Source organism: Mus musculus, chromosome 18 (assembly GCF_000001635.26).
Source record: "Mus musculus strain C57BL/6J chromosome 18, GRCm38.p6 C57BL/6J".
In the NCBI taxonomy this organism is placed as follows: Eukaryota; Metazoa; Chordata; class Mammalia; order Rodentia; family Muridae; genus Mus; species Mus musculus.
The window spans coordinates 12700326-12727631 of record NC_000084.6 but is presented as its reverse complement, the minus strand read 5'-3'; the positions used below and the strand labels follow the sequence as shown (position 1 = coordinate 12727631).

The window sequence follows — 27306 nt, the reverse complement described above, 5'->3', positions numbered from 1 at the left end:
GCAGGGTCGGTGTTGTGTGTTCCATCTCGAGAGAACGGTAGAGGGGAACCAGAGGCAAGGTGCTGGACACCTGTCCCGTTCTGTCAGTTCAGTTTCCTTCACGGCTAACTCAAACACAACCCTGCAAGGCACCTCCCTCACCAAGCACTCCTTTCCTCATGTGCTTGCAACCGGCCCCTCCAACGGCCCTGTAGACACAGAAATGAGGACCCTACACAATTACACCTAGTGTGCTCAGACATTTCCAAATACCTGGGAAGCAAGTGTTTGGCCAACCAGCAATCTCACATGCTCATTTTTTGTATTCCCAAGAAAAATGACACTAGAGAACAGCTGCCCACACTGCCTGCAAGAACCGGCAACTCCTCCCAGCCACTAGCTTCCTTATAGCCATCCCTCCAGGCTATGCAGTTGGGGACCACTTACTTCTCTAAGTGTTGGGCATGCCAATACCTACCAGAAAGACGCTCTTATTTTTATCCAAGATGCTGGCTAACTGTCTAAGTGTGAGACATAACATACCAACCCACATATCAGAAATAATAAGCACCGCATGAGAAAGGGACGCCCTGCAGAGATTGTATAAGCACACAGACACGAGGCATGCACACTAACTGCTCTCCAGTGTGATTTCAGATGCCCAGGACACAGCCTGGCTGATGCGGATCCTGTCTTAGATGAATTAAGGGAATGGAACTGAATGGAGACCATGTCCCACTGAAGCCAAACGTTCAAAGGAAGAAATGGGTGTGCATGAGAACATCTGCAGTGCTCAGTGGTCCCTGAATGTAGTTCAGGGGAAGACACAGTGAGCTCCTGGCTTTGATTCCCAGCACTAGGACAAGTAAGTGCTCATGTTTCTCTTGAGGTTTAGGTAAGAGAACCATTTTTGACATTGCTTACACAGAGCAAAACTTTACAGGTCGCTTGAAGGCAGGAGACCACAACTCCACCTTCCCGTCTCTTCAGTTCTGCACCTCTATAATCTATAATTGTAATTATAATCTATAATTATAATCTATAAATGTCCTCAAAACCTCGGAGACATTTTTTGGCTCACAGAGACAAATAACACCTTTGTCCACCAGGTGGCAGCCCAACATAAGCTATGTCATCTAAGAGCTTTTAAAAGCAAAAGCAGCCATCCCTACTCCCCACCCGACCCTTGCACCCCCAACATGGTTTCGCTGTGCAGCACAGGGGTACCCGGAGCTCTGGTAAGGTGAGCTCTCAGATGACTTGGCAAAATGGGATTGTAGCAAATCCTGCTAACTCTCTGAACACAGCAGAAACTAAAGACTTTCACATCATGAAAACGACACGGCCAGTTCTGGAGAACACTTAAAAACTCTAATAAATAAGAACACCAGAGGCCTGGAATGTTGCCTCAGAGGTTAAGAGTATTGGCTAATGCTCTTCCACAGGTCCCAATTTCAATTCCCAGCAACCACAGATGGCTCACAACCACTTGTAATAGAATATGATTCCTTCTTCTGGTATGCATAGAAACAGCATTCACCCATGTAAAGTAAATCAATCAAAAAGAAAATTGTTAAAAACACCACAAAGAGAAAGAAAGAGAGGGAGTGGTGTAGGGACTGCTGGGAGTGAATACAGCCTCACGAGGAAGCATCCCTAAGGACCAAACAGGCCCAGACTAGATGGAGTGTGTGGTGGCTGGTCATGGCATCCAGCTGGGCCTCTGGGCATTTCTGCCTCATTTACTTGGTTATAGCAAAGAACAGGACTCGCCTGTAGGTGGAGACATGCCCACTTACGAGTTACCCCAGTGGTAAAGGTTAAGGCCTGGCTGAGGGACCACCCCTAGGAAGGCGAGAGCACCTTGAGATAATGTACTTTTCTTTCCCAGAATCCCACTTGTCTAGTCCCTACTAGCCACCAAGAGGTAAGGCTCAGCAGGGTCTCAACTCAAAAAGGCACTGACTTCTCCTTCTGGGCCAGTCTCTGTCAGATGCTGGAGAGAGGCTTTTTAAACTCTGGCACCGCTGGCCTCCTAATTGTACTCTGAAGCTCCCCTTCCTGCAAGTGGCCTGAGCCCCTCCCTCTTTGTGTCAACAGCTCTCAAGCAGCATGGCCTTTCTCTTCCCTCCTCCACCCTCTTCCTGAGCAGCTAGCAGAACTGCAGCTATCTACCCTTGGGATCTCTTTTCATCTGACTCTATCCTTCAGTCCTTTTACTGATGACAGGAAGAACCCCAGGAAGGATCCAGATTTCCCAGGCATCCTATGGTGGCTAGACAGGGTCTCCCCAAGGTCTCCCCTTTAAATTCTCTAAGCAGGGGAAGAACCTACTCTGCTCACCTGATGAGCTGCATCCAACACTGAGGAGGGGAGGAACTCAAAAGTGGGGTCTCTGCCTCCTCCTCGTCTGTCCCCACCTGCTGGGATGTGGACTGACTGGCCACACACAGGACAGTCACTCACTTGCCAGGATGTGGGGCTGACTGGCCACACTCAGGACAGTCACTCACCTGCCAGGATGTGGACTGACTGGCCACACTCAGGACAGTCACTCACCTGCCAGGATGTGGGGCTGACTGGCCACACTCAGGACAGTCACTCACCTGCAGTCAGATATGCGTAGTAGCACTGGGACCACCGGGACTCGTTCTTCAGCCTCTCGAAGGAATCAAATGCATCCTTGAAGTTGAGTTCAATCATGCTGCACCAGCCTACAAAAGGAGCACATTCAGTGTGCTACCCGGGACTGCGAGCTTGCTACACCGCTCTAAAGCCAAAGCACAGGGCACGCCCAACACAGTAGGGCAGAGAGCTCAGAAAGCCTGCCCTAAGGTACTGAGATTAGTACACTTGCCCTAAGGTAGTGAGCTCAGTACACTTGCCCTAAGGTGGTGAGCTCAGTAAGGCTGCCCTGTACTGAGCAGGTGTACTGTACGAAGCTCAGTACACCAGCTATAAGGTAGTGAGCTCAGTACATCTGCCCTAAGGTACTGAGTTCAGTATACCAGCTCTGAGGCGGTAAGCACTTTTGAAGGAATTACTGTTCCCTGTAAATACTTTCAGTGTTGACTCAAAGACAACCCATGGAGAACAATGAAAGGAAGATGTGATTTCTAGAGAGACAACCAATTCACTTCCTGACCCTGTAAGAGCAGTATAGGTGAAGCAGAGACAGGAGGGGCAGGAGAGATAGCAGGGACAGGAGAGACAGCAGAGACAGGAGGGGCAGGAGGGACAGGAGGGGCAGCAGGGGCAGGAGGGACAGGAGGGACAGGAGGGGCAGGAGGGACAGCAGGGGCAGGAGAGACAGCAGGGGCAGGAGGGGCAGGAGGGACAGGAGGGACAGGAGGGACAGCAGGGGCAGGAGAGGCAGGAGGGGCAGCAAGGACAGAAGGGAAAGCAGGGACAGGAGGGGCAGCAGGGGGAGGAGGGACAGGAGGGGCAGGAGGGACAGGAGGGGCAGGAGGGGCAGGAGGGACAGCAGGGGCAGGAGGGACAGGAGGAACAGGAGGGGCAACAGGGGCAGGAGGGACGGCAAGGGCAGCAGGGACAGCAGGGGCAGGAGGGACAGCAGGGACAGCAGGGGCAGCAGGGGCAACAGGGGCAGGAGGGACAGCAGGGACAGCAGGGGCAGCAGGGGCAACAGGGGCAGGAGGGACAGCAGGGGCAGGAGGGGCAGGAGGGACAGCAGGGGCAGGAGGGCAGCAGGGGCAGCAGGGGCAGCAGGGGCAACAGGGGCAGGAGGGACAGCAGGGGCAGCAGGGGCAGCAGGGACAGCAGGGGCAGGAGGGACAGCAGGGACAGCAGGGGCAGGAGGGGCAGCAGGGGCAGGAGGGGCAGGAGGGGCAGCAGGGGCAGGAGGGACAGCAGGGGCAGGAGGGACAGCAGGGACAGCAGGGGCAGGAGGGGCAGCAGGGGCAGGAGGGGCAGGAGGGGCAGCAGGGGCAGGAGGGACAGCAGGGGCAGGAGGGACAGCAGGGACAGCAGGGGCAGGAGGGCAGTGTAGACACGACTTGGTCTGACTAGACACTTGCACCTGCCTCTGAACAGCACTCACAGGAGTGAGAAACCATCATCATGTGCTCTGTATGGTGTGAGAGGACAGACAGACCCATCCCTCCACCCCAACCCGCCTGTATTCTGTAGGCTGCAGAGGCTTGTTCCTAGTCACTTGAGCCCCAGTGTGTGCACGCATGGCAGCCCGTGCTGGAGCACTTGCTGGTCCTCACACCTAGCCTCCCCATACCCTAGTGCTAGAAAGGGGAAATCAACAGGGTGAGGACTTCCTCACGTCCACAGCAGGAGCAACTGTGGTGGGGGTCCATCACTCTTTCTTCCATAGAATACTGCCTCTATAAAAGGAGACTTATGAGCCAGGCTTGGAATCGCAGGACCTTTGAGGCTGAGGCAGATTGCAGGGTCAGAAACCAGAACAGACAGACGGATAACAAACACCACCCCACCACATGGACAAAAGAACATTGTCAGGCATGTCACTAAGAAGTTGTGTCACCTCAGACTTGTCACCTGAACTAGTAGAGGTGGGGGTATGCCCTCAGGAAAGAGACAGTCTGATTCTACAAGACACAGCCTTGACACATTTTAGGCTGAGACTGTGGGGTAACATACTAACTGTGTAAGAGACATCAGTGCAAGACTTGAATTCATTTGAAAACAGAAGCAGATGGTAACTGCTAATCAAGGCAGTGGCCAGGTCGCCTTACCCGAGAGTCTGCCTCCTCAATCATGGACACACTTAACTCCTGACTCTGTGTGCTTTCTTCAATCATTGAATCCTAGGCCTATGGGCTCCTAGTTTGTTCTGTCCACTCACCTTGAAGTGGCAGAGTAGAAAACACTGTCCAACCTAGGCTCTGAAATTCCAGTCCTTTGAAACCTTGCTCAACAGCACAGCCACCACACAGCTCCGCCCCCCCCCCCCAGCAGCATTTAGAATATATACAGAAACACATTTCTCTGTTCAGTTATACACTATCCTCTCACTGAGCCGTAACAGGTATCACACACAGCGGCCATCGCTTGCTGGGTGATTCCCCATCTTTTCCCTTGTGCTTTCCTTAAACATGTGTGTCTGCAGGAGGTGAGGCGAGTGATAGGGAGCGAGGGACTGTCTGACAGGTGACAGGTGTCCTCTGCTTCTCTTCCCTGTCACCTGTGGAGTGCTGTGAACACAACTCTCACTGGGTCCCACCAACCCATCATCCTTTCTCCTTTGTCTACTCTTCATTTCTCATCTCCGACACACTGGGCCAAAGTCCAGCATTCTGTTTATATTCCAAGCCCAAAGTTGTATTTGCTCTTCCCAGCAAATGGAGGGGTGGTTACATAAAGGATTCTGAAATCTCTCAAGTGCCAGGGTCAGAGCAGAGCATAGGCAGGCAGCCAGAGAAGCTCTCATAACAACCTGGGAGACGGAGGGGATCTTAGGCAGACACTCTCCTGTGTCCATGTCCCTGTAAGACACAAAGCTGACCAAGAAGGACCTTCTACTTGCCAACGACCTGGTCCCACCTAGATGTGACCTGCTGGCACTGTGCCTTAGTTTGCCTTCTGTTCCTGGGACACAACAATGACCAAAACAACTTGGTTAAAATTATATGAGGATTATGTTACCAGAAAAGCACGTGACTTAGGGATGGTGTACCCTGGTCTTCCTGGAAGAACAGATATGCTAAGTTCTGTCTGGGCACCATTCTTAAGTACCAAGTCTCTCCCTGTTTTTACACACAGGTGAGCTTTTGAAACCCCAAACCCACAGTCTCTAACTGTGCTGTAATAGGAATGGCTGGAAGGCTGGGGCCTGTTCTTCAGGGTCTGTGTGTTGATGTTGTGTATTTTTAGGTGTGGTCTACATGTACGATCTCAAAACTTGGGGAGGAAAGTATTTATTTGGTTTATAGATCCCCATCATAGTCCACCACTGAGGATAACCAGGGCAGGAACCTGTAGACAGGAACTGGAATAGAGGCCATGGAGGAACACTCTTATTGGCTTGCCTACAATGGGCCAGACCTACCTACATCAATCATTAACCAAGAAAATGCCACCACAGACTTGCCCACAGCCAATCGGATGAAGGCATCTATTTATGTCCCTTCTTCCCAGATCACGGTGGTGGCTTGGGGCAAGTTGACAAAAAAGAAAAAAAGTCTAAGTAGAACACACAGTCCCTCCACTGGCCATCAGTGGCTCAGAAGGTCTGGAAACAGACTGGAAGACCTAGGCTCCAGCTTCCTCCTAGGCACTACTTTTCGAGAGCCTTGAGCCTTGAATTTTAACATGTACTAGAGTAATCCACCCCATACTGTCTGTTGTCCCCAAATCAAAATTGGTAGCGAGGAAAAGCGAGTCCCGAGAGACAAGCCTTAGTGCATGTGCTAGAGTGACTGGATCCTCAGTATACAGAGCAGTGTCTTCCCAGAGGACAAGGAGGGCAGCAGAGAAGATGCCCCCTGGTAACAGACTGCCAGAGGTGCTTGTATTCTAATGCTAATATCGGGCCCTGAAGACTCCTTGCACATAGCTAAGTGACCCTGCCCCCAAGTTACTTCTGATTGGGAAATAAAGATGCCAACAGCCAATAGCCAGGCAGAAGAGACAGATGGGGTTTAGGTTTCACAGGTTTGGGGTTGAAGGAGGACCATGAGGAGAAGAAAGTGCAGGAGGAGGAAGGAGAAGCTGCCATGGGTTAGGTGGCCAACTGGAGTTAGGAGCTGCCCAGATGAAACACAGCAAGTAGTAAGTTAACTCAGGGTTATCGATAGGAAAGTAGATTCTAACACCATGGATGGGAAGCTGCTGCCCAGCTCTTGTGCTGTTTAAGGCTTACTGTAAATATACAGGCTGTGTATCTAGGAACCAAAGGGTCAAAAGCAGGGTAGAAACTCTGGGTCAGAATTAAAATTTTCTACAACACCCGCTTAAGCACAAGAGACGGCAGATTACTGACTTCACCCAGACAGACATGCTGGACTCTCCTAGTTACTGACTTCACCCAGACAGACATGCTGGGTTCTCCTGGTTACAGATTTCCCACAGACAGACAGGCTGGACTCTTCTAGTTACCGACTTCACCCAGACAGACATGCTGGGTTCTCCTAGTTACCGACTTCACACAGACAGACATGCTGGACTCTCCTAGTTACCGACTTCACACAGACAGACATGCTGGGTTCTCCTAGTTACTGACTTCACACAGACAGACATGCTGGGTTCTCCTAGTTACCGACTTCACACAGACAGACATGCTGGGTTCTCCTAGTTACCGACTTCACACAGACAGACATGCTGGGTTCTCCTAGTTACTGACTTCACACAGACAGACATGCTCAATTTTCCTGGTTACCGACTTCACACAGACAGACAGGCTGGATTCCTATAGTTACAGATTTCACACAGACAGACATGCTGGACTCTCCTAGTTACCGACTTCACACAGACAGACATGCTGGACTCTCCTGGTTACCGACTTCACACAGACAGACATGCTCAATTTTCCTGGTTACCGACTTCACACAGACAGACAGGCTAGATTCCTATAGTTACTGATTTCACACAGACAGACATGCGCGATTCTCATAGTTACCAATTTCATACAGACAGACGTGCTGGATCTCCCTCTGGTCCACAGCCAGCTCCAGAGCAGTGTGGAAGGAAGTCAAGGCACTGTTGATTTGACACTAAAGAGAAAAAGAAAAGCAGGGTGACTGGCTATGACCTGGCATCAGCATCATAAATCACAACCAGCTTTTTCCTGAGCCCTGATTTTCAACAGACCCAGCAAGCCATACAGGAAAGGTGTTCAAGGGCTGCTAACAAAACATGCCACTTTGCTTGATGCGAGATTAACCTTAGCACATTAACTCCTTTTTAAAAACTGGTTTCTACTTATTTTATGTGTGTGCACATACATGACACAGCCAGCACACTTGTGGAGGTCAGGACAATCTTGGAAGTTGCTTTTCACCTCCCACCATGAGGTCCCTAGGGATTGAACTCAGGTTTGCAGGCTTGGGTGCAAGTGCCTTAGTCCTCCAGGCAGCCCATCAGTCTCTCTTTCTTTTCTTTCTTTTTTTTTGTTTTGTGATACAGGGTCCCTGTGGTGGTTTGAATGAAAATGACCCCCTTAGACTCACAGAGAGTGGCATTATTGGAGGTGTGGCCTTGTTGGAGAAAGTGTGACGCTAGGGGGTGGGCTTTGAGGTTTCAGAAGCTCAAGCCAGGCCCAGTGGCTGTCTCTGCCTGCTGCCTGTGGGTCCAGCACCATGTCTGCCTGCATTCCATCATGCTTCCTGCCATGATGACAAAGGACTCTCAACTGTAAGCCAGCCCCAATCAAATGTTTTATTTTATAAGAGTAGCCACAGTCATGGTGTCTCTTCACAGCAATAGAAAACCTAACTAAGGCAGTCCCACTGTGTGGTCCATATTGGCTTCAATCCCATGATCCTGACTCCAGCTGTCCTTCCCAAGTAGCTGAGACTGCAGGTATACATCTCAAAGCCCGGCTTAGACAGTGACGTTTCCAATAAGGGCCCAGCTCACCCCATCTTTCCCCATACTAGTCTCTCTACATGCATCTATATAGACTTCGCTGTATTATAACTGTCCACCAATCTAGCTCTTTGTAACCAAGCACATTCAATAGGCACAGGACCATATTCTGTCTTCTGGTGAATATTTAGTTGTGGTCAAAAAGAATAACCATCAAAGCCACTACCAGTAAGCCTTGCCCTATCTGGTCCCTCTGTTCAACTGGACAATGGATGGCTGGATTTTAACTGAACACTGGCATTCATTTGCTTCTGGTCATTTGGTCTCATCTCAACACTCAGAACTCTCTGAGGCTCCAGACTCCATCTGCAATGCGCACATCTGCCCGCTACGGTGCAGAACCTACCACCCCCAGATGCCAGTTTTACTCATTTCTGCGTGTAGAGCTCTCCCTGCTTTATTCTGGACCCAGGACAAGGGATGGAAGTGAATATTTTATATATCAAAGAAGATCTGGCCACCAGTTCTCTCATCAGCCGCAGTCCTTAACTGCCACACCCTGCTCCCAACCTTGAATTTTCCAGTCCAGAGGCTGGGCTGCCCTTGCCCCAGAGGTTCTTCCCTACATAATCCAGACACTTGTTCGTGCTTGCTCAAATTCATATTCTCTCTCTCTTTCTCTTTCTCTTTCTCTCTCTCTCTCTCTCTCTCTCTTTCTCCCCTCCCTCCCTCCCTCCCTCCCTCCCTCCCTCCCTCCCTCCCTCCCTCCCTCCCTCTCTCTTCTTCCTTCTCTTCTCAGCTCTCCTGCCCTTTCTCTCTTTCTACCCTTACCCTCATGACAACTTGCTCCTGGCTTCCTTCCTTGGGGCCAGTGAACTTGCCTACCCAGGAGCAGCTCGAGAGATAACCTATCACTCCCCTCCCCAAATCTGCTGTTCCACTTTCTGTGGTCCCAGTGGCCTGTGGTCAACTGCTGTCTAAAACCAGAATACAGTATAGGAAGATACTTTGAGAGGTACAAGAGACCGCATTGTTGTGGGTTTGGTCTAATGCTGCATGTATTATGTTAATCTGGTCCCCAAAATTGCATGAGAATCTGCACATTCTCATGGAAGATGCTGGTTGGTTTTGATTGGTAAATAAAGTTGCCAGTGGCCAAGGGCTGGGCAGGGAGACAGAGGTGGGACTTTAGGACTCCTGGACAAGGGACTGAGAAAGAGCAGGAAAAGGAGAGCCGCCATGCTGGGGAAAGGAGCAGAGGCCTTGCCTGAGGTGTGCTGGGCAGAGAACACAGTCGTCATGTAGGTGCTGGGGAACTCAGACCAAGGGAGCTGCAGGTCTGGGTCCGGGACAGCCAAGATGGAATATAGCTTTTAGTAAGAAATAACTCAGGAATATGAGGGGCGGGGGGAGTATGGCAGCCATGTGGAGGTCTGAAGTGGCCCAGCCATTGAGCTGTTTAAGGCATATTAAAATATAAAGTGTGTGTGTGTGTCTTTCATTCGAGAACCCAGAATGTTAGTGCAAGGAGTACTGCAGCCACCGCTGGGACGAATAGAGCTATTTGGGTTCAGCAGTGCCACATTACTGCCATTTTCACAACAGAGCATGGCTGACTCTTTTCTGGTTTACTTTTGTTCTTTGCCTAATGTGTACATTAAATTATGGCCTGAGTAAGTATGCAGAGGAAAAATGTAGATCTAGCATTCAGCTTTCTCTGGTGTCAGTGGTCACAGAGGGTCTTGGAACATATGCCCAGGTATAGAGGGAACCACTGGACATCTGATTTTTCTTTCCATTAAAAATTTCTTTCTATGTTTGCTAACTTCAGGCTATAAGAACTTGATAAGAACTTTCAAAAAGCATCAAAGAGTCAGAAAAGGTCCAGACTCATTAAATAGGCATCAAGAGCCTTTCAGTACCGGGGAGAGCACACAGCCTGCTCTGTGGGTGGCACCCCTGCACAGTCCTTCCTTGCTCTGCGGGACTAAGGCACCCCATCCACTACCCCCTCCCCCCTACAGTGGCAAGGCTGTGCCTTCTTATCCAGCCCTTCTCTTCTGTGCCTGCTGTTTGCTGTGTCTCCTGCCTCCCAACTCTATTCCCTACATGGCAGCTAGGCAGGGACGATGGGGAGGGTCCTAGAAGAGGTCTGCAGAAGCCCAGAAGCCCTAGGGGTCACTGAGGCTAGGATGAGCCAGGGGTGATCTGCAGGACAGCCTGTGACTCAGGAAGTCTGTGGGCTCAATGGTTCGTTCACAAATATTCACCTGACAGATAACTGCCCTCACGTGACACACCATTTTGTTGTCAGAAGGACTCAAGCTGTGTCCTTCAACCCCTCAGTGAACACTGGGAGGAAGCCACAAAGAGACTTTTCACTTAGGCATTCCTCTTGTGCTTAAATTATGTACCCTGTGCGGATGGGGACCTTAAGACAATGTGACAAAGCTCCCATGGGGGAATCATACCACACGTAAGACACCAACTCTGTGACAAAAACTTTCATGAGGCATGTGTGCAGGTGAGTGTGCAGGTGAGTGTGCAGGTGAGTGTGCAGGTGAGTGTGCAGGTGAGAGTGCAAGTGAGTGCGAAGGTGAGAGTGCAAGTGAGTGTGCAAGTGAGTGTGAAGGTGAGAGTGCAAGTGAGTGTGCAAGTGAGTGTGAAGGTGAGAGTGCAAGTGAGTGTGCAGGTGAGAGTGCAAGTGAGTGCAGACCCTCACACGCTTATTATGCCTGTACCCAGCTATTCCCTTGGGATCAACAGTTCTTCCCCAGCGTCCCCTCCTCACTCCCTACAGCATATTTCTTTTGCACAGGAACCACAGCATTGTGGACTCAGCATTCACACACAGGATATTTCTGAGTGGGCCACTGCAACTAAGCTGTCTCCAGCTGCATGTTCAGTGCCTCCAGAGGACAGAAAGGCACCCAGGCAGCAATTGGGTCTAGACCTTGATAGCATGACTGAAATAAGACTCTGACATCAAGAAAGGAAGATGGAAGCCAAGAAATAGCACTGGCACCACACTGTAGCTCTTGATGTTCCCCAAGCCTCTCCGAGATGGGCACACATCGGTGTATTTTCAAACAACTTAGTCAAGTAACCAGTATTTAATTTCCGATCTGATTAACTGCAAAGTGAGCTTTCTTGAGTGACAGTGACACAGGTTAAGCCCAAGAGCAGGGAGATTATCGCCTGCACCTTTAGGAGGGGTGGCCACAGGCAAAAATCAGAACTATGTGACCACAAGCCCAGGAATGCTGTTAACCACTGCATGCAGCAGAGTCAAGGAACCGATTGTTTCTAGAACCTCAGAGGGAGAGAGACCCTGTAGATGCCTTGTTTCAGTTAGCGCAGTGTGGAGGGGAGCATACAATGTAGAAGATGCTTCAAACTGAAGACAGGTGAATAAATTCAGCACTATGGAGAAGGTGGCTTTCCAGTCCTTGGGGCAAGAGCTGGCAGCCAAGGAGGCAGGAGAATGGTTTCATGAGCTAAGCTAGACAAGGGTGACCTGCTGTCAACCTGAATAGACACAGCCTTAAACAAAACAAAACAAAACAAAACAAAACAAAACAAAAAACAAAACCAACTTGTAGCACAACAAGAACCCGTTAGGTAATGCTCTGGTTATTTCTCCTATGGGGTTTAGAATGCCTGCCTGTATTACCCAGTGCACAAGACAACAGCTAAGAACAAAATGACTACTGCCATGTCAACCTGGATCTCCACACTCAGTGAAAGGGCTTTGAGATATCTGGCCTGCAGACTGTCATACACACTGGGGAAACAAAGGCCACTCACCTGTAAAAGTTACCTGTGTGAAGAATGTGATCTCTCCTTCTCATGCGAGAAACCACTTGAAGATCCTACGGGGTGTGTATGCTTAAAGGTATGGCCCCAAGAGCCAGTGCGACCTCTAAATTAGCCCAAGTTCAACCTTAATCATTCCTTGAGGGATTTGCTAAATAGCAGAAATATATTACCCCTCTTTTTCACCAAAATAATTTAAAACAAGAAAATAATCTATGGTGGGTTTTATGGTGAATTAAAACACCTACCATGGCACAGAGGATGGAAAATTATTCTCAACTGGAGACAAGACTCACAGCTGAATTTTAAAATAAACTGTAGCATTCATAATTGGGCCTGAAGAATACACACAGAGAAGGCTAACGTGGGAGCCACAGTGCTCTGAGTAAGATCAGAACCCCCTGTTTTTATTACAGATTTCCTGATTCTCACCTTACTGTACGAGTGCTCTGCCTAAATGTATCCGTACACCACATTTAGGCAGAATACTCATATAGTAAGGTGAGAATTCTGCCTAAATGTGTCTGTGCAGTGGCCCCACAGGCTGAAAAGATGTCAGATCCTCGGAATCCTGAGTTATACACCGTTATGAGCCACCATGTGGGTGCTAGGAACGAAACCCAGGACCTCTGCAAGAACAGTAAGCCCTTTTAACCACTAAACCATCTCTCCAGCTCAATACTGGCTTTTGTCAGGCAAATTATACACTAACAAATTGTGAGGCAAAACTGTTTGAAGGCCATTATCCTAATTGGTGGTGTCTGCTTGCCATGCATGAAGGCCAGGGTCCCACCCCCCAGAACGCCATAAGGCAGCTTTGGTAGTGCACATCTACAATGCTTGCACTCAGAAGGGAGAGACAGGAGAATCCCCGAAGCTCAAGGTCAATCAGTTATACCGCTAGTTCCAGGCCAGCCTGGATCCATATCTTATTACAACAACAACAACCCTGAAACAAATATCGGCGGCCTTCACTAATAGACAGAAAAACAAACCAACAAGGAGAAGGAAACAAATGAAAGCACTGACTGCTAAACCTGTTCTCCAAGGCAGCCATAAACAGTAAGTGGGGCAGGGCCATTACCAAGCAGCACTGTGCAGGGCAGAGCCATTACCAAGCAGCACTGTGCAGGGCAGAGCCATTACCAAGCAGCACTGTGCTGGGCAGTCACTGTGCTCTGAGTGCCTGCGAACACACTCTTCCGGTTATTCCAGCCTCTGCCTTCTTCCTGGCACTGTGTCCCTGGGCATTTCTCAGCAGGTCCGCAAAGTGCTCTGGACTCCAAGAGCTTTAGCTTACACCTGCCACTGTTATGCTCCGGGAGAAGTGGGAGGGAGAGTTTTGAATACAGCAGGCAGGGGATCGACCATTGTACTGGCCAGTTTTGTGTCAACTTGACACAGCTGGAGTTATCACAGAGAAAGGAGCTTCAGTTGAGGAAATGCCTCCATGAGATCCAACTGTAAGGCATTTTCTCAATTAGTGATCAAGGGGGAAAGGCCCCTTGTGGGTGGGACCATCTCTGGGCTGGTAGTCTTGGTTCTATAAGAGAGCAGGCTGAGCAAGCCAGGGGAGGCAAGCCAGTAAAGAACATCCCTCCATGGCCTCTGCATCAGCTCCTGCTTCCTGACCTGCTTGAGTTCCAGTCCTGACTTCCTTGGTGATGAACAGCAGTATGGAAGTGTAAGCTGAATAAACCCTTTCCTCCCCAACTTGCTTCTTGGTCATGATGTTTGTGCAGGAATAGAAACCCTGACTAAGACAAATTGGTACCAGGAGTGGGGTATTCCTGTGACAACCTGACCATGTTTTGGGGAGGACTGTGGAAGGACTTTGGAACTTTGGGCTTAAAGATCCATCCGTTGTTAAGAGCTCTGTCGGATGTTGTGTAGGAGCTTGGAAGATAATGTTGAGAACAGTGCAGAAGATGGAGGTCTGGTTTGTGAAATTTCAGAGGGAAAATTAAAGACTCTTTTCAGGGCCATTGCTGTTTTGAATGTGAAGATTCTGTAGTTCTGGTTAGCTGGGGCTGAAGAATCAGCTGTGATTAACAAGATACCAGAACTACCAAAGCAAAAACTTTGTATTACTGGTACTATTGATGCTGGTTAGCTGGAGCTAAGAAATTAGCGGTGATTAAGAAGAGACCAGCATCATTGAGGTGACATCTTCTGGGAAGTGTTTTCTGAAAGCACAAAGAGGCTGTGTTCCAGAGATGGCCAAGGTTGTACTCTTGCTGCAGCAGGACTTGGTAATATGTAAGGGTCACCCAGGTGGTACTGGTTTTGAAGGCATGAAGGGGTCACGCAAAGCAGCTGAGGCTTGGCACTGTGAGAGGCCATGGAAGGCCACTGGTGAAGGTGCAGCCTCAGTTGCAATTGAAGGCCCAGGACTGAAGGGGTCATGCAGTGTTTTGGAGATGCCAGTACCATGAGATGATCACCAAGAGCAGCAGCAGCAGTGGAGTACAGGCATCTGGAGCCTAGAGGATGATGCATGTGCTACAAAGGGCCTGGCTGGAGAAGTGACCCAAGCCCTTGGAGGAGCCCAGAAGATCATGAGTTGGATCCCAGACATTGGACGGTTGGAGATTGACTTTTGCTTTTGATTGTGACTGTGCCCTGATATTTTCCCTCTTGAAGGAAGAAACTTTTTTAGTGTAGCCCACAGTTAAGAGAGTTTTAATTGTAAAAAGACTTTGGATTTTAAAAGAGATGGATATTTTAAAGAGATTGAAATTTTAAGAATATGTAAAGACTGTGGGACTTTTAAAGTTATTTAGAATGGGGATGAATAAGATTGTAAGGGTTGAGGCTTACTAGTGATGTTTTTGTGTGTCAAGTTGACAAGGGGTCAATTGTACTGGCCAGTTTTGTGTCAACTTGACACAGCTGGAGTTATCACAGAGAAAGGAGCTTCAGTTGAGGAAATGCCTCCATGAGATCCAACTGTAAGGCATTTTCTCAATTAGTGATCAAGGGGGAAAGGCCCCTTGTGGGTGGGACCATCTCTGGGCTGGTAGTCTTGGTTCTATAAGAGAGCAGGCTGAGCAAGCCAGGGGAGGCAAGCCAGTAAAGAACATCCCTCCATGGCCTCTGCATCAGCTCCTGCTTCCTGACCTGCTTGAGTTCCAGTCCTGACTTCCTTGGTGATGAACAGCAGTATGGAAGTGTAAGCCGAATAAACCCTTTCCTCCCCAACTTGCTTCTTGGTCATGATGTTTGTGCAGGAATAGAAACCCTGACTAAGACAACCATCAATCTAGTTCTTCAAATTCAAGTTCTCCAAACCTCCCGTTGTTCTCTCTTGGCTCTTCCACTGAGACAACCAAGCCACTGGACAATGACTCTCTTTGAGAAGACTCTTCACAGGCTATGAGCATATCAGTTAGGGCTCGTGCCTGCCTTGGTCTGGACTTTGATGATGGTTGGCATTACCAGGATGTGCCGACAGAAATGGCTTGTATCTATGTCATTTTCACCAAAAAGGGAAAGGGATTTTTTATTTTCAATTTGTTAATACTCTCTTTACCTTTGAAAAAGTCCACATTAGGTAGCCTTGCATTGAAAATGCCTTTAGAATTATTTCTTTAATACAGGAAACACCAGGGGGTAACCTCTCGAGGCTGAGCTATGAGGAGCTTTTGTGAATAAGCCCTACTGGTTTACAGAATAGACTTAAAAATACTGTAGTAAGCTGGGTGTGGTGGTGGCTACCTTGACTCCAGCTTTTGGGAGACAGTCAGATGGACATCTGAGTTCGAGGCCAGTTTGGCCTACACAGTGAGGCCAACCACCATAACTGGCTCTGACTTTAGTTTCTTGGTATACATATATATGTGTGCCTATGTATGGTTGGTGCATACGTGCAAGTGTGGGCAGAAACCGGAGGAAGGCAGCAGATTTGCAAATGCTGGAGCTACAGCCACCAACATGGCTTCTGGGGACCAATCTAGACCTCTGAGCAGCGAGGTCTCTTAGCTTATTTCTGGCCCAAAATCTTGTTTTTTATGATGCGGTTTAAACTTTACATGTTACATGTAAGTCACACAGACAGACATATTAAGAACAGACTCTAAGGGTCAGAGTGGGGTCATTAGGAAAGTACTGTAGCCTCCAGGAGGCTTGCCCTGTCACACATTCATCTTGTTCTTGCGCGGACAGGGCTGTTTTTCATGACATCCCTCAGCGGGTCTCTGACACCAGAGATACTAAGTACTTGAACATGTCTGAAAAACGGCAGGAGCAGTCAGTTCTTCTGTCTCTACCTGTTAAGTATAAAGCCTCTTGGAAAAGAAGTCACCAAACCCTCCTCTAACAGAAGTGGAGCCAGAGAGGGCAACTCATACACGAGACCCTTGTCTCTCAACAATCAAGCATAGGATTTGGGAAACGTGTGACAGAGAATGCTTTTTCCTGGGACTCACAACTCAACTCAAGTAGAATGGGGACACTAATGAATGCAACACCACACACTCAATGCTTCTGTTTGCCTGTGTGACGGTGCTGAAGACTGGTATCCACTGGGTAGCAGGTACAGTCCTCTTTACATAGATAACACACGGGATCACAACTGCAGGCCAGGAGCCAGGCAAGAGGCTCAGCAGGTAAAAGCACTTGTGTTGGCAGCTCAGTGACCTAAGTTTGATCCCTGTATGATAAGAGAAGGAGAGAACCAAGTCTACAGTCTGACCACACATACATGTTATGGCAGGTATGTGCATACACACGTACACACACACTCACATACACACAATAATAATAGCGATGATGATGATAAATACTTTAAAAATCTAGGCAAGACCAAACAGTGAAGGAATACTAGGTGTTGAACCCAGACCTTGTGCATTCTGGTCAGGCACTGTCCACTGAGCTACACTCCCAGCCCACAAGACCTTGTAGAGACAACCTCAATCAACACTTTCTCTACTACACCAGAATGCTTTTTTTTGACATGATGGAGAAAAAGCAGAAAATTAAAAAAAAAATGTGTTCATGTTAAAGATGACATCAAAGAATTAAAAATAATTGGCAGGAGAATGCCAAGAAATGAAAAAACAGCAACACACTGGTTTATGAACTAAGCTGTAGCACTTGGAAGACTGGGATTCAAGATGAGCAAGGAAGACAGAGAACAGAGACACAGATGACCAAATGTGAGCAGAGACAGGCATAGTCAGGAAAGTGACCTCAAGGAGGTCCCTGGACGCAATGGCACCGTGGGAGGATGTCATCAGGTGTCTGGCTAAGGACCTTTGTAAACTCACAGATGCACAGGCACCACCATCTCAACGTAGACCAGTTTCCTCATCTTCCTCTTGACTATCAGTAACCGCACACCCTCAATGTCTTATAACTAAATGCATTCCCTGGGACCAGCATGGACCGCAGGCAGCACGTGCTGACTCCCGCAGACTTCATTCCTTTCTAGTGCCGGATTGCAGGCTACGATGGATGTGCCACATGCTTTTCTGCTGACAGACACTGGCCTCGACGCTACCTTTTTACTACTAAAGATAATAAATAATATGGAATGTATATTTTCATTTCTCTTGAGTATATACCAAGAACTGCTGAGCTGTGTATAAACTGAAGTTTAGCACTCTGAAGACATGTTCAGGCGCTTTCAGAGTAGTTGTCCCACTTTGGATTCCCACCAGCAATGAATGAGGATTCTGGTTTCTCCACAGCCACACCAACATTTGATTCTTGCTGTTTCTTGCAGTGTTGCTGTACACTGCCAGTTGGGTGTGAAGTCCTACCTCCCATTGGATTGGATGGACAGTTTTAAATGACTTTCAACACCAAGTATCTTTTCACAGGCTCATCTGCCCTTTGCATCTCAACAAGTATTCACTATGGGCCATCTGTGGGCCATCATGGAGGTTATGCCAAAGACCATGTGACCTTAAGAGGCTCTGCCACTGAAACTGAAAGAAAGATGAAATTTCAAGATCTGTAAGTCATATAAAGTACCCAGAAATTGCTGGTTGTTTGTGAGCCTAGAAGCTGCCTGGGGCTGAGAACAAAGAAAAACAAACCCGGGCATGCCCCATAGTTAAAACATTCCTGGAAACAGCTTGACCATAAAGATAAAGAGGAATGTGAAGACAAAACAGGGCTATCTGAACTGAGTCAACAACTCACAGAACTCTGACACCCTGACCTGCAAGTAATTTTTCTGTTGATGTTTGAATAAGCCAATAGTGTGTCACTATGCTGAATTCCCCACACCTAAGCCCTTTACCCCATAAAACCCCCTAGCTTTCGAGCCTTGGGGTCGAATCCACTGTCTCCTGCGTGAGATACATTTTGACCCGGAGCTCCACCATTAAACTGACTCATGTGTTTGCAGCAAGAAGGATTCTCATGTTTCTTTGGGTGTGCTCTCTCTCTCTCCCGAGACTAGAGTAGGGGGTCCCTGAAAGGGGGTCTTACAAAACCAGCCAACATTGCTAACCTCTCTTGGGTATGTATACTCCAAGGAGAGGTGGTGAGTCCATAGTAAGCGGATGCCAATTTCAAACTGGGTAATTTATCCTTTTATTCTGAGTTTTAATACTGTTTCCAGACATAATCCTCCTTTGAATATATAACTTATAAAGTCCTCTTCCTAATCTAGGCTGTCACTTTGCTCCCTCTGTGTTTATGACACTAGTGTTTCACTGGGCTGTAATTTAATTCACCTATTTTTTGTCTCTATATTTTTGGTGTTCTGTATAAACCACTGCCTATGCCAAAAGGTGTGTGATTTTAGATTCTACATTTAGAGCTGCCCCTTTGTGAGTTAATTTTATGTAGGAGATGAAATAGCTGTCAAGTGAAATTCTTTCACCAGTGTGTTTAGTTGTTGTTGCACCAATTGCTGACGACATTTTTTGTTTGGCCATTGATTGGTCTTGGAGCCCTTGTCAAAAGTTAACCAACCATAAAGGGGGGGGGGGCTTCTTTCTCATTGATCCTTATGCTGACTCTTACATCAGTGCCACACCATCTTGATTACTCTGCAGAAAGCCTTCAAACTTTGATCTTCTTTTTCCAGATTATTCTAGTTACCTTGGGTCCCTGAATTTAGGTCAGCTTGTCTGCCTCTGCAAAAAGGCATTGCTGGGTTGTTTTGTGCATTAGAGGGGATGGATCCCAGGGCATCACACACACACACACACACACACACACACACACACACACACACACACACTGTTGAGAGACACCCCCAGTCTTCAAGCTGCAGTTCTGAGGACTGTACTGGGACTCTGCTCAGGGTTTGACACTAATTAGAAGAACAATGCCTTCTTGCTAATGCTGGGTCTTCTAACACACACATTCCTTTACGTACTATCTTCAAACCACTTCGGCCTGCATCACTAGGGTTGTAAGGGAGGCAGAAAAGAAGTGACTTGGGGACTTGGCTGACTCTATTGAGTGCTTGTCACATAACCAGAAGGACCTGAGCAACTGTGTACAATCAGCAGCAACTGTGTACAAGCCAAACCTGTAACCAAACGCTAGGATGGTAAGGATGAGAGGAGCCTGGAAGCTCACTGGCCAACCAACCTAGGTCAGTCTTTGAGCTGCAGGTTCAGTGAGAGACCCTGTTTCAAAACATGTGGTAAGTAATCGAGACAGCCAACATCAACCTCTGGATCCATATGCATCTGTATACCTATGCACTCCCTGGCCACACACACACACACACACACACACACACACACACGTGCGTGCATATGAGTGCACAGTGGGGAGGGGTAGAACATTGCTACCATAGAATAAACTGTCTCTATAAAATTGTACAAATTACTACAGTGTGGGACACCCAATTGCATGTTGCCTAAATAGAATTTCTCTTCATTTAACAAGAACTACATAGCAGTTACTACTCGTTGGTTCTAACAATGCCTCTAGAGTTATACCTGTAGATACTTGAAAGAAAGAAGGAAAGAGAGAGAGACTGAGAGAAGGGAGAGGGAGGAGAGGGAGAGAGGGAGAGGGAAAGAACCTACTATGCTAAGTCACTTAAGTGGCAGCACTTGCTGTCACCGCAGCACTGGAAAACAATGGTCAATGTCCCAGCAATAACTGCCAAGCAACCAGAAACAATGGGTTACCAACACAAGGAAACTGTAATAGTCTATCTGCATGTCGGTTATTCCTAAAGATTATGTCAACCTACATGAATATCAGGTTTACATGTAAAATGCATGAAGCTTCATGTGTGCAGGTAATAGGCTACAAAATAACTTAAGTAAAATAGATTAGAGATTAATCATAACTGGGATGTTATATTTTTTAATCTTAAAATTTTATTATTTTGTTATCTTAAAATAAAGGTATGTGAGCTGGGCGTGGTGGCGCACACCTTTAATCCCAGCACTTGGGAGGCAGAGGCAGGTGGATTTCTGAGTTCCAGGACAGCCTGGTCTACAAAGTGAGTTCCAGGACAGCCAGAGCTATACAGAGAAACCCTGTCTCGAAAAAACAAAACAATAAAATAAAAAAATAAAGGTATGTGAAGCTGGGGCAGTGGTGCCACACACCTTTAATCACAGCTCCTAGAAAGCAGGGGCAAACAGATCTCCATCCTGGTCCATAGAGCAAGTTCTAGGACAGCCAATGGGAACTCACAGCGAAACCCTGTGTTGAAAAACAAAAAATAAGGCAGCCAGTTCCAAAACACCCAGAGGAAGCTCCACTCCCAGGCACTCTAACACACCCAGGATCCCAGGAGCTTGGTCACACCAGTATCTCAGGATCCTAGAGGCAGCATGACTCCTAGCAGCTCTGACACACCCAGGATCTCAAGATCACAGAATCACAGGATCACACAGATAGATGAACTCTGAGTTCTAACACAACCAGGATCACAGGAAGGACAGGCTTCAGTCAGATATAGTGAGGGCAGGTAGCACTAGCGAGAACCAGATGTCAGGAGGCAAACATAAGAACATAAGCAACAGAAACCAAGGTTACTTGGCATCATCAGAATCCAATTCTTCCAACACAGAAAGCCCTGGATACCCCAACACACCGAAAAAGCAAGATTCAGATATTAAATCACTTCTCATGATGATGATAGAGAACTTCAAGAAGGACATAAATAAGTCCCTTAAAGAAATAGAGGAGAACACAGGTAAAACAGCTAGAAGCCCTTAAAGAAGAAACACAAAATCCCTTAAAGGATTACAAGAAAACATAATCAAACAGGCAAAGGAAATGAACAAAACCATCCAAGATCTAAAAATGGAAATAAAACAATAAAGAAATCACAAAGGGAGACAGCCCTGGAGTTGGAAAACCTAGGAAAGAGATCAGGAGTCATAGATGCAAGCATCACCAACAGAATACAAGAGATAGAAGAGAGAATCTCAGGTACAGAAGATACCATAGAAAACATTGACACAACAGTCAAAAAAAAATGCAAAAGGCAAAAATCTCCTAACCTAAAACATCCAGGAAATCCAGGGCACAATGAGAAGATCAAACCTAAGGATAATGGGTACAGAAGAGTGAAGATTCCCAACTTAAAGGGCCAGTAAATATCTTCAACAAAATTATAGAATAAAACGTCCCTAACCTAGAGAAAGAGATGCCCATGAACATACAATAAGCCTACAGAAATCCAAATAGACTGGACCAGAAAAGAAATTCCTCCCATCACATAATCGTCAAAACACCAAATGCACTAAACAAAGAAAGAATATTAAAAGCAGTAAGGGAAAAAGGTCAAGTAACATATAAAGGCAGGCCTATTAGAATTGTACCAGACTTCTCACCAGAGGCTATGAAAGCTAAAAGATCCTGGGCAGATGTTATACAGACCCTAAGAGAACACAAATGCCAGTCCAGGCTACTATACCCGGCAAAGCTCTCAATTACCATAGACAGAAAAACCAAGATATTCCATGACAAAATCGAATTTACACAGTATATTTCCACAAATCCAGCCCTACAAAGGATAATAGATGGAAAACATCAACACAAGGAGGGAAACTACACCCTAGAAAAAGCAAGAAACCAATCTTTCAACAAAACCAAAAGAAGATAGCCACACAAACATAATTCCACCTCTAACAACAAAAATAACAGGGAGTAACAATCACTTCTCCTTAATATCTCTTAACATCAATGGACTCAAATTCCCAATTAAAAGACTTAGACTAACAGACTGGATCTGTAATCAGGACCGAACATTTTGCTGCATACAGGAAACACACCTCAGTGACAAAGACAGACACTACCTCAGAGTAAAAGGTTAGAAAACAACTTTCCAAGCAAATGGTCCCAAGAAACAAGCTGGAGTAGCTTTTCTAATATCGAACAAAATTGGCTCAATAGAAACTGATGTATAAAAGTAGAGGTCATGACAGATGCACTTAAAGTGAGCAGAATGCATAGAAACAAACACTTATCTAGGACTAATTGGCTATTCTGTCTTTTGTTGTCTCATATCAAATTGAGGATTTTCTTTCTATTTATGTGAAAAGTGAGATGAGAATGTTGATTATGATTTCACTGAATCAGTAAATTATTTTGGTAGGAAGGTCTTTTTTTTCACAGTGTTAATTCTACCAAGCTGTACACTTGGGAGGTCTTCAAATTCTAGTATGTTCCTTAATCTCTTCCTTCACATATTTAAAGTTTTCGTTTTAGAGGGGTTTTTACCTCCTTTGTTATGTATATTCTAAATATTTCATTTTATTTAAGAAACTGGGAAGAGGAGCCTGTCTATGATCTCTTTCTCAGCATGCTTGTTATTCATATGTATTAAGACTGGTAAATTTTGTAAGTCAATTATGTATCATAACACCTTGTTGAAATTATTGAAATTTTTACAATTTTTCTAGTTAAATTTTTGGGAAATTTGGTATAATATAATTTTCGATTGAAAATTAAAAAAAGAAAAACAAAAATAAAATAAAAATTAAATTGTGCGTGTGTGCATGCCTGCATACATGCATGTAACAAGAAGAGCTGTATGGTATAAGTGGCACCCAGAAGGGCATACTCTAACAATCAGCTTGTGATTCAGCACTGATGTTGCTATGCAGCAAGATGGCTGTAGTAACACCGTTATCAAGGCATCCAGAGAGTGTGCACTGATTCTACCCTAGGACCATAGTGGATGCAGCGAACAGAGGCTTGTCCTCCTAGACACACTTAGGAGCCCAGGGACAGAAACCAACTCTCCAGCTTGTCCAGCTGGGGTGAAGAAAGCAGAAAACACATTTTATTCAAACAATATGGGTTGCTATTATCTTCTCCTGACAGTGAATTTTTGTTTTCTTTAAACCACACAATATGGTCTCACCTCATTGGATTTGAGGGCAGATGTGCCGATCCATCTCCCCCACATCAGAAGAGATCAATAATGCTTTCTGTACTTCTAAGAATAAATGGCAGTCCTGGTTTTGGGGGGTCCTTAAGGTAATTAAGAGAAGTATGTGTAGGCCGGAGGAAAAGAGGATGACAATTAATCGAACTTGGGGAATTAGCTCTCGTCCTGCATTGCCTCCTTCCTGTTCCTATAAATAACAGCATTATGTCATGATGACAGGGCAAGATGCAGGCTGTCCTTCAACAGAGGGTACTGATAATAGGAGTGCACTGTGTTTGGACTGAGGTCCTTCTGCCCTGTCCCAGCTCCCATGAGCTCCTCAGGCCTCCCCTTTTCTCTATCTGATGAATAAATCATGAAAGGGATCAACGCCCACTTTTCAGTCCCTGCCACAATCATACGCAAGTAGGCTAAACATAGCTCAGATCTGTCATCTTTGGGTAGCACCCATGTCAAATTTATTTAATTTAAACAGAAGTATACAGTGAAAGTATTGTAGCCACCGTAAAAAAGTCCCCTCATGCCCTACTTTCCTTTCTGCTGCTGTTACAGCACTCTGACGAAAAGCAGCTTGGGGGAGGGCAGGGTTCATCTGGCTCACCCTTCCAGATCACAGTCCATTCCTGAGAGGGGTCAAGCAGGAACTCGAGCAGGGACCTGAAGTGCAACCATAGAAGAATGTTGCGCCGGGCAGTGGTGGTGCACGCCTTTAATCCCAGCACTTGGGAGACAGAGGCAGGCGGATTTGAGTTCGAGTTCAGCCTGGTCTACAGTGTGAGTTCCAGGACAGCCAGGGCTACACAGAGAAACCCTGTCTCAAAAAACAAAACAAAACAAAACAAAACAAAACAAAACAAAACAAAACAAAACAAAACAAGACTGTTGCTTGCTGGCTCACTCAGAAGTTCATGCTTAGCCAGCCTTGCCATTCAGCCCAGGAAGGAGCAGCTGTGGTGCCACTCATGGTGGATGGGCCTTCCCAGGTCAATCAACAATCAAGATGACCTCGCCCCTCACAGATAAGGACAGAGATATGCCAATCTGATCTTGGTAATTCCTCAGAGGAGATTTTCTCCTAGGTTGTGCCAAGTTGACAGTTACAGCTAACGAGGACATGCTCCTCTTGACGACACCTGCAAATACCAAGTCCACAAGAGGGGCAGAGCCAGCAGGGATCACACTCCAGTGGTCAGCGTGTGAAGAGATCCTCTTAGGCAGAGCTGTAGAGACCAGAGGTAAGCACCTGGCCCTCCCCCTCCAGGAAGGAACTGGGATACCAGGTGCCATGAAGTAAAGGTCAGCCTCCAGAGGAGCCCCTGCTGGCACTGCTGGGAGGTGGATGTCCCTTACTGTGCCTTGCTCAAGGCAGAGGCTCTGGCAGGGAGTCCAAAGGACAGCAGGTCAGGCAGGCACAACACTGCCTCTTACAAGAAACCAACCACAGACAGATCCCAACACTTCCCTGATGGTTGCACAGGAAGGTTCCAGAAGCAGGGCACTGTCTGTACATCTACCTTATCATTTCAAATATGTATTCATGCATTCCTTTTTCTGTGTGTGTATTGTGCACATACATACAATGCAATTGTCTGTGGAGACCAGACGAGGGCACAGAATCCCCTGGAGCTAGAATTACGGGACTGTGGGCTCCCTGATGTGGGTGCTGGGAACTTAACCCTAGTCCCCACAAAAAGTAGCCAGTGTTCTTAATGTCTGAGCCATCTCTTCAGCTACATGGACTGTATGTCTATACATGTGTGTGGCACACTCAAGTATGTTGTATGCACTTGTACAGGGTGCTGGTCTGTGTGTGCTGCCTAAGCTATCAGTGAGCCACATCTGCTCAGGCTGCTTCTGGCTCTCAGGAATCATGTGCCATACAGATGGTGCCTTCTGCCATTCAGCACTGGTGGCTCTTCAGATGACCCTGACTCAGCTCCCACACGGGAGGGGTGGGGCTGCTCACAACCTGTAGCTCTACTTCCAGAGGGGGATCTGATGCCCTCATCTGGTCCCCCAGGGTACTGCATGCACAGGGTGCTCAGACATAGGTAGGCAAAACATTCATACACATAAAATAAAAACAAATACTTATTGAGAGAGAGAGAGAGAGAGAGAGAGAGAGAGAGAGAGAGAGAGAGAATGAATGAATGTCCATGATGGCTCTTTGGCCCTAGCAACGTCTACTCTGTCCTCATGAGGTATGCACTGGGGCTATGGCAAGGGGGCCTGCCAGGCACAGCTTTAGTAAGCACTGGGGCTATGGCAAGGGGAGCACTGGGGTTATGGCAAGGGGAGCACTGGGGCTATGGCAAGGGGAGCACTGGGGTTATGGCAAGGGGAGCACTGGGGCTATGGCAAGGGGAGCACTAGGGCTATGGAAAGGGGAGCACTGGGCTTTGGCAAGGGGGCCTGCCAGGCACAGCTCTAGTGGTCTCTCCTATGCACTCATTTCAGGTCTCCTGGCCACAAGTACATAGCTTCTTCTTTAAATGCATTTGCATTTTAAAAATTCAGCTCTCTACTATCACGTTTGACATAAAAATGTGTCTGTAAAGAAACGAACCTCTTTAGTATCACATCAAAATTCCAGCACAGACTCTATCCTCAGGTTCTGCACTGTGGGGCCCTACCTGTAGATTCAATCAAACACAAATTCATACATCTTAAATTGTACCTGTACACACTTTTTTTCCCCTAAACAAACAGTAAAGCAAGCTATTTAGTTAACATCTGCATGGTGTACTATAGGTATGTAGAGACTACAGTGCATAGAGAATGTATAAAAAGGTTGCATGTAAATCCTATGTCAGCTTACAGAATGGATTAGAGCACACAATGGATGCTCTTGTTAAGGTAGGGAATCCTGGATCAGGCCTCGCTGGCATAGGCACAGAAGGAAGGACACTGCACCTGATCCAGGACACTGCTAAACGCTAGTGTCTCAATCTAGAATCTCGTCTTTTGTATCTCTTCAGAGCTGCCTTCAGAAGAAGGATCCCATGCCGGCTGCCATGAGGAGGGATCTAGGATCTTCCCTTCCCAACACACACTGATTCCCCTGGATTGTTTAATAAACTTGCACAGTATGCCAATTTGCACAGTAGGATTAGGCCAGAAATTCAACTTTCAAACATGAAACTCAAAGTTCTCATCAGGACGTAGTCATAAGTATGAGCAAGAGTCCAGGAGATGCTTTCAAAATAAGAGCCTATGAAATGCTCACATATTCAACTGAATAGTTGGACATTTACTTGGAGATAAATAATACTAAAAAGGAGCCATGCTACTAAGTGACACATTCTATTAACTATGAAAATATTCACAAAGTATGAAAGCATACACAGAACCAAATAACACACACACACAAAATCATGCAATTTTGATTGTTAATGCTGATGGAAATGTACGAATCTGTATTTCTTAAAGGGAAATTAAACCTAGAGAAATATGACAGTTCATTAGAATACAGACTGTCCCTAATACTTTAAAAATAATCAATGGACTAGAGAAGGCTCAGAGGTTACAAGGACATTCACTGCTCTAAGAGGGCACAAGTTGAACTGCCAAATAATCAATGGACTAGAGAAGGCTCAGACGTTACAAGGACATTCACTGCTCTAAGAGGGCACAAGTTGAACTGCCAAATAATCAATGGACTA

General features: G+C 46.8%; 1 protein-coding gene and 1 non-coding gene across 6 annotated transcripts in view; both read right to left on the bottom strand.

Annotated features, from left to right (window-relative positions):
- Window positions 1-27306, bottom strand: part of Ttc39c (tetratricopeptide repeat domain 39C) — a 156302-nt gene that overhangs the window by 11773 nt on the left and 117223 nt on the right. For all 5 annotated transcript variants that reach the window (XM_030250614.1, XM_030250613.1, XM_030250616.1 and 2 more), the window contains exons 7-8: window positions 7589-7682; window positions 2586-2693 (exon numbers count right to left, since the gene is read on the bottom strand). In XM_030250614.1, the coding sequence (XP_030106474.1) occupies window positions 2586-2693; window positions 7589-7682 (202 nt within the window). The remainder of the gene's footprint in view (window positions 1-2585; window positions 2694-7588; window positions 7683-27306) is intronic.
- On the bottom strand, window positions 12737-12821 carry Mir1948 (microRNA 1948). Its single transcript, NR_035471.1, has one exon. It is a non-coding gene; the product is annotated as a microRNA 1948 (primary transcript).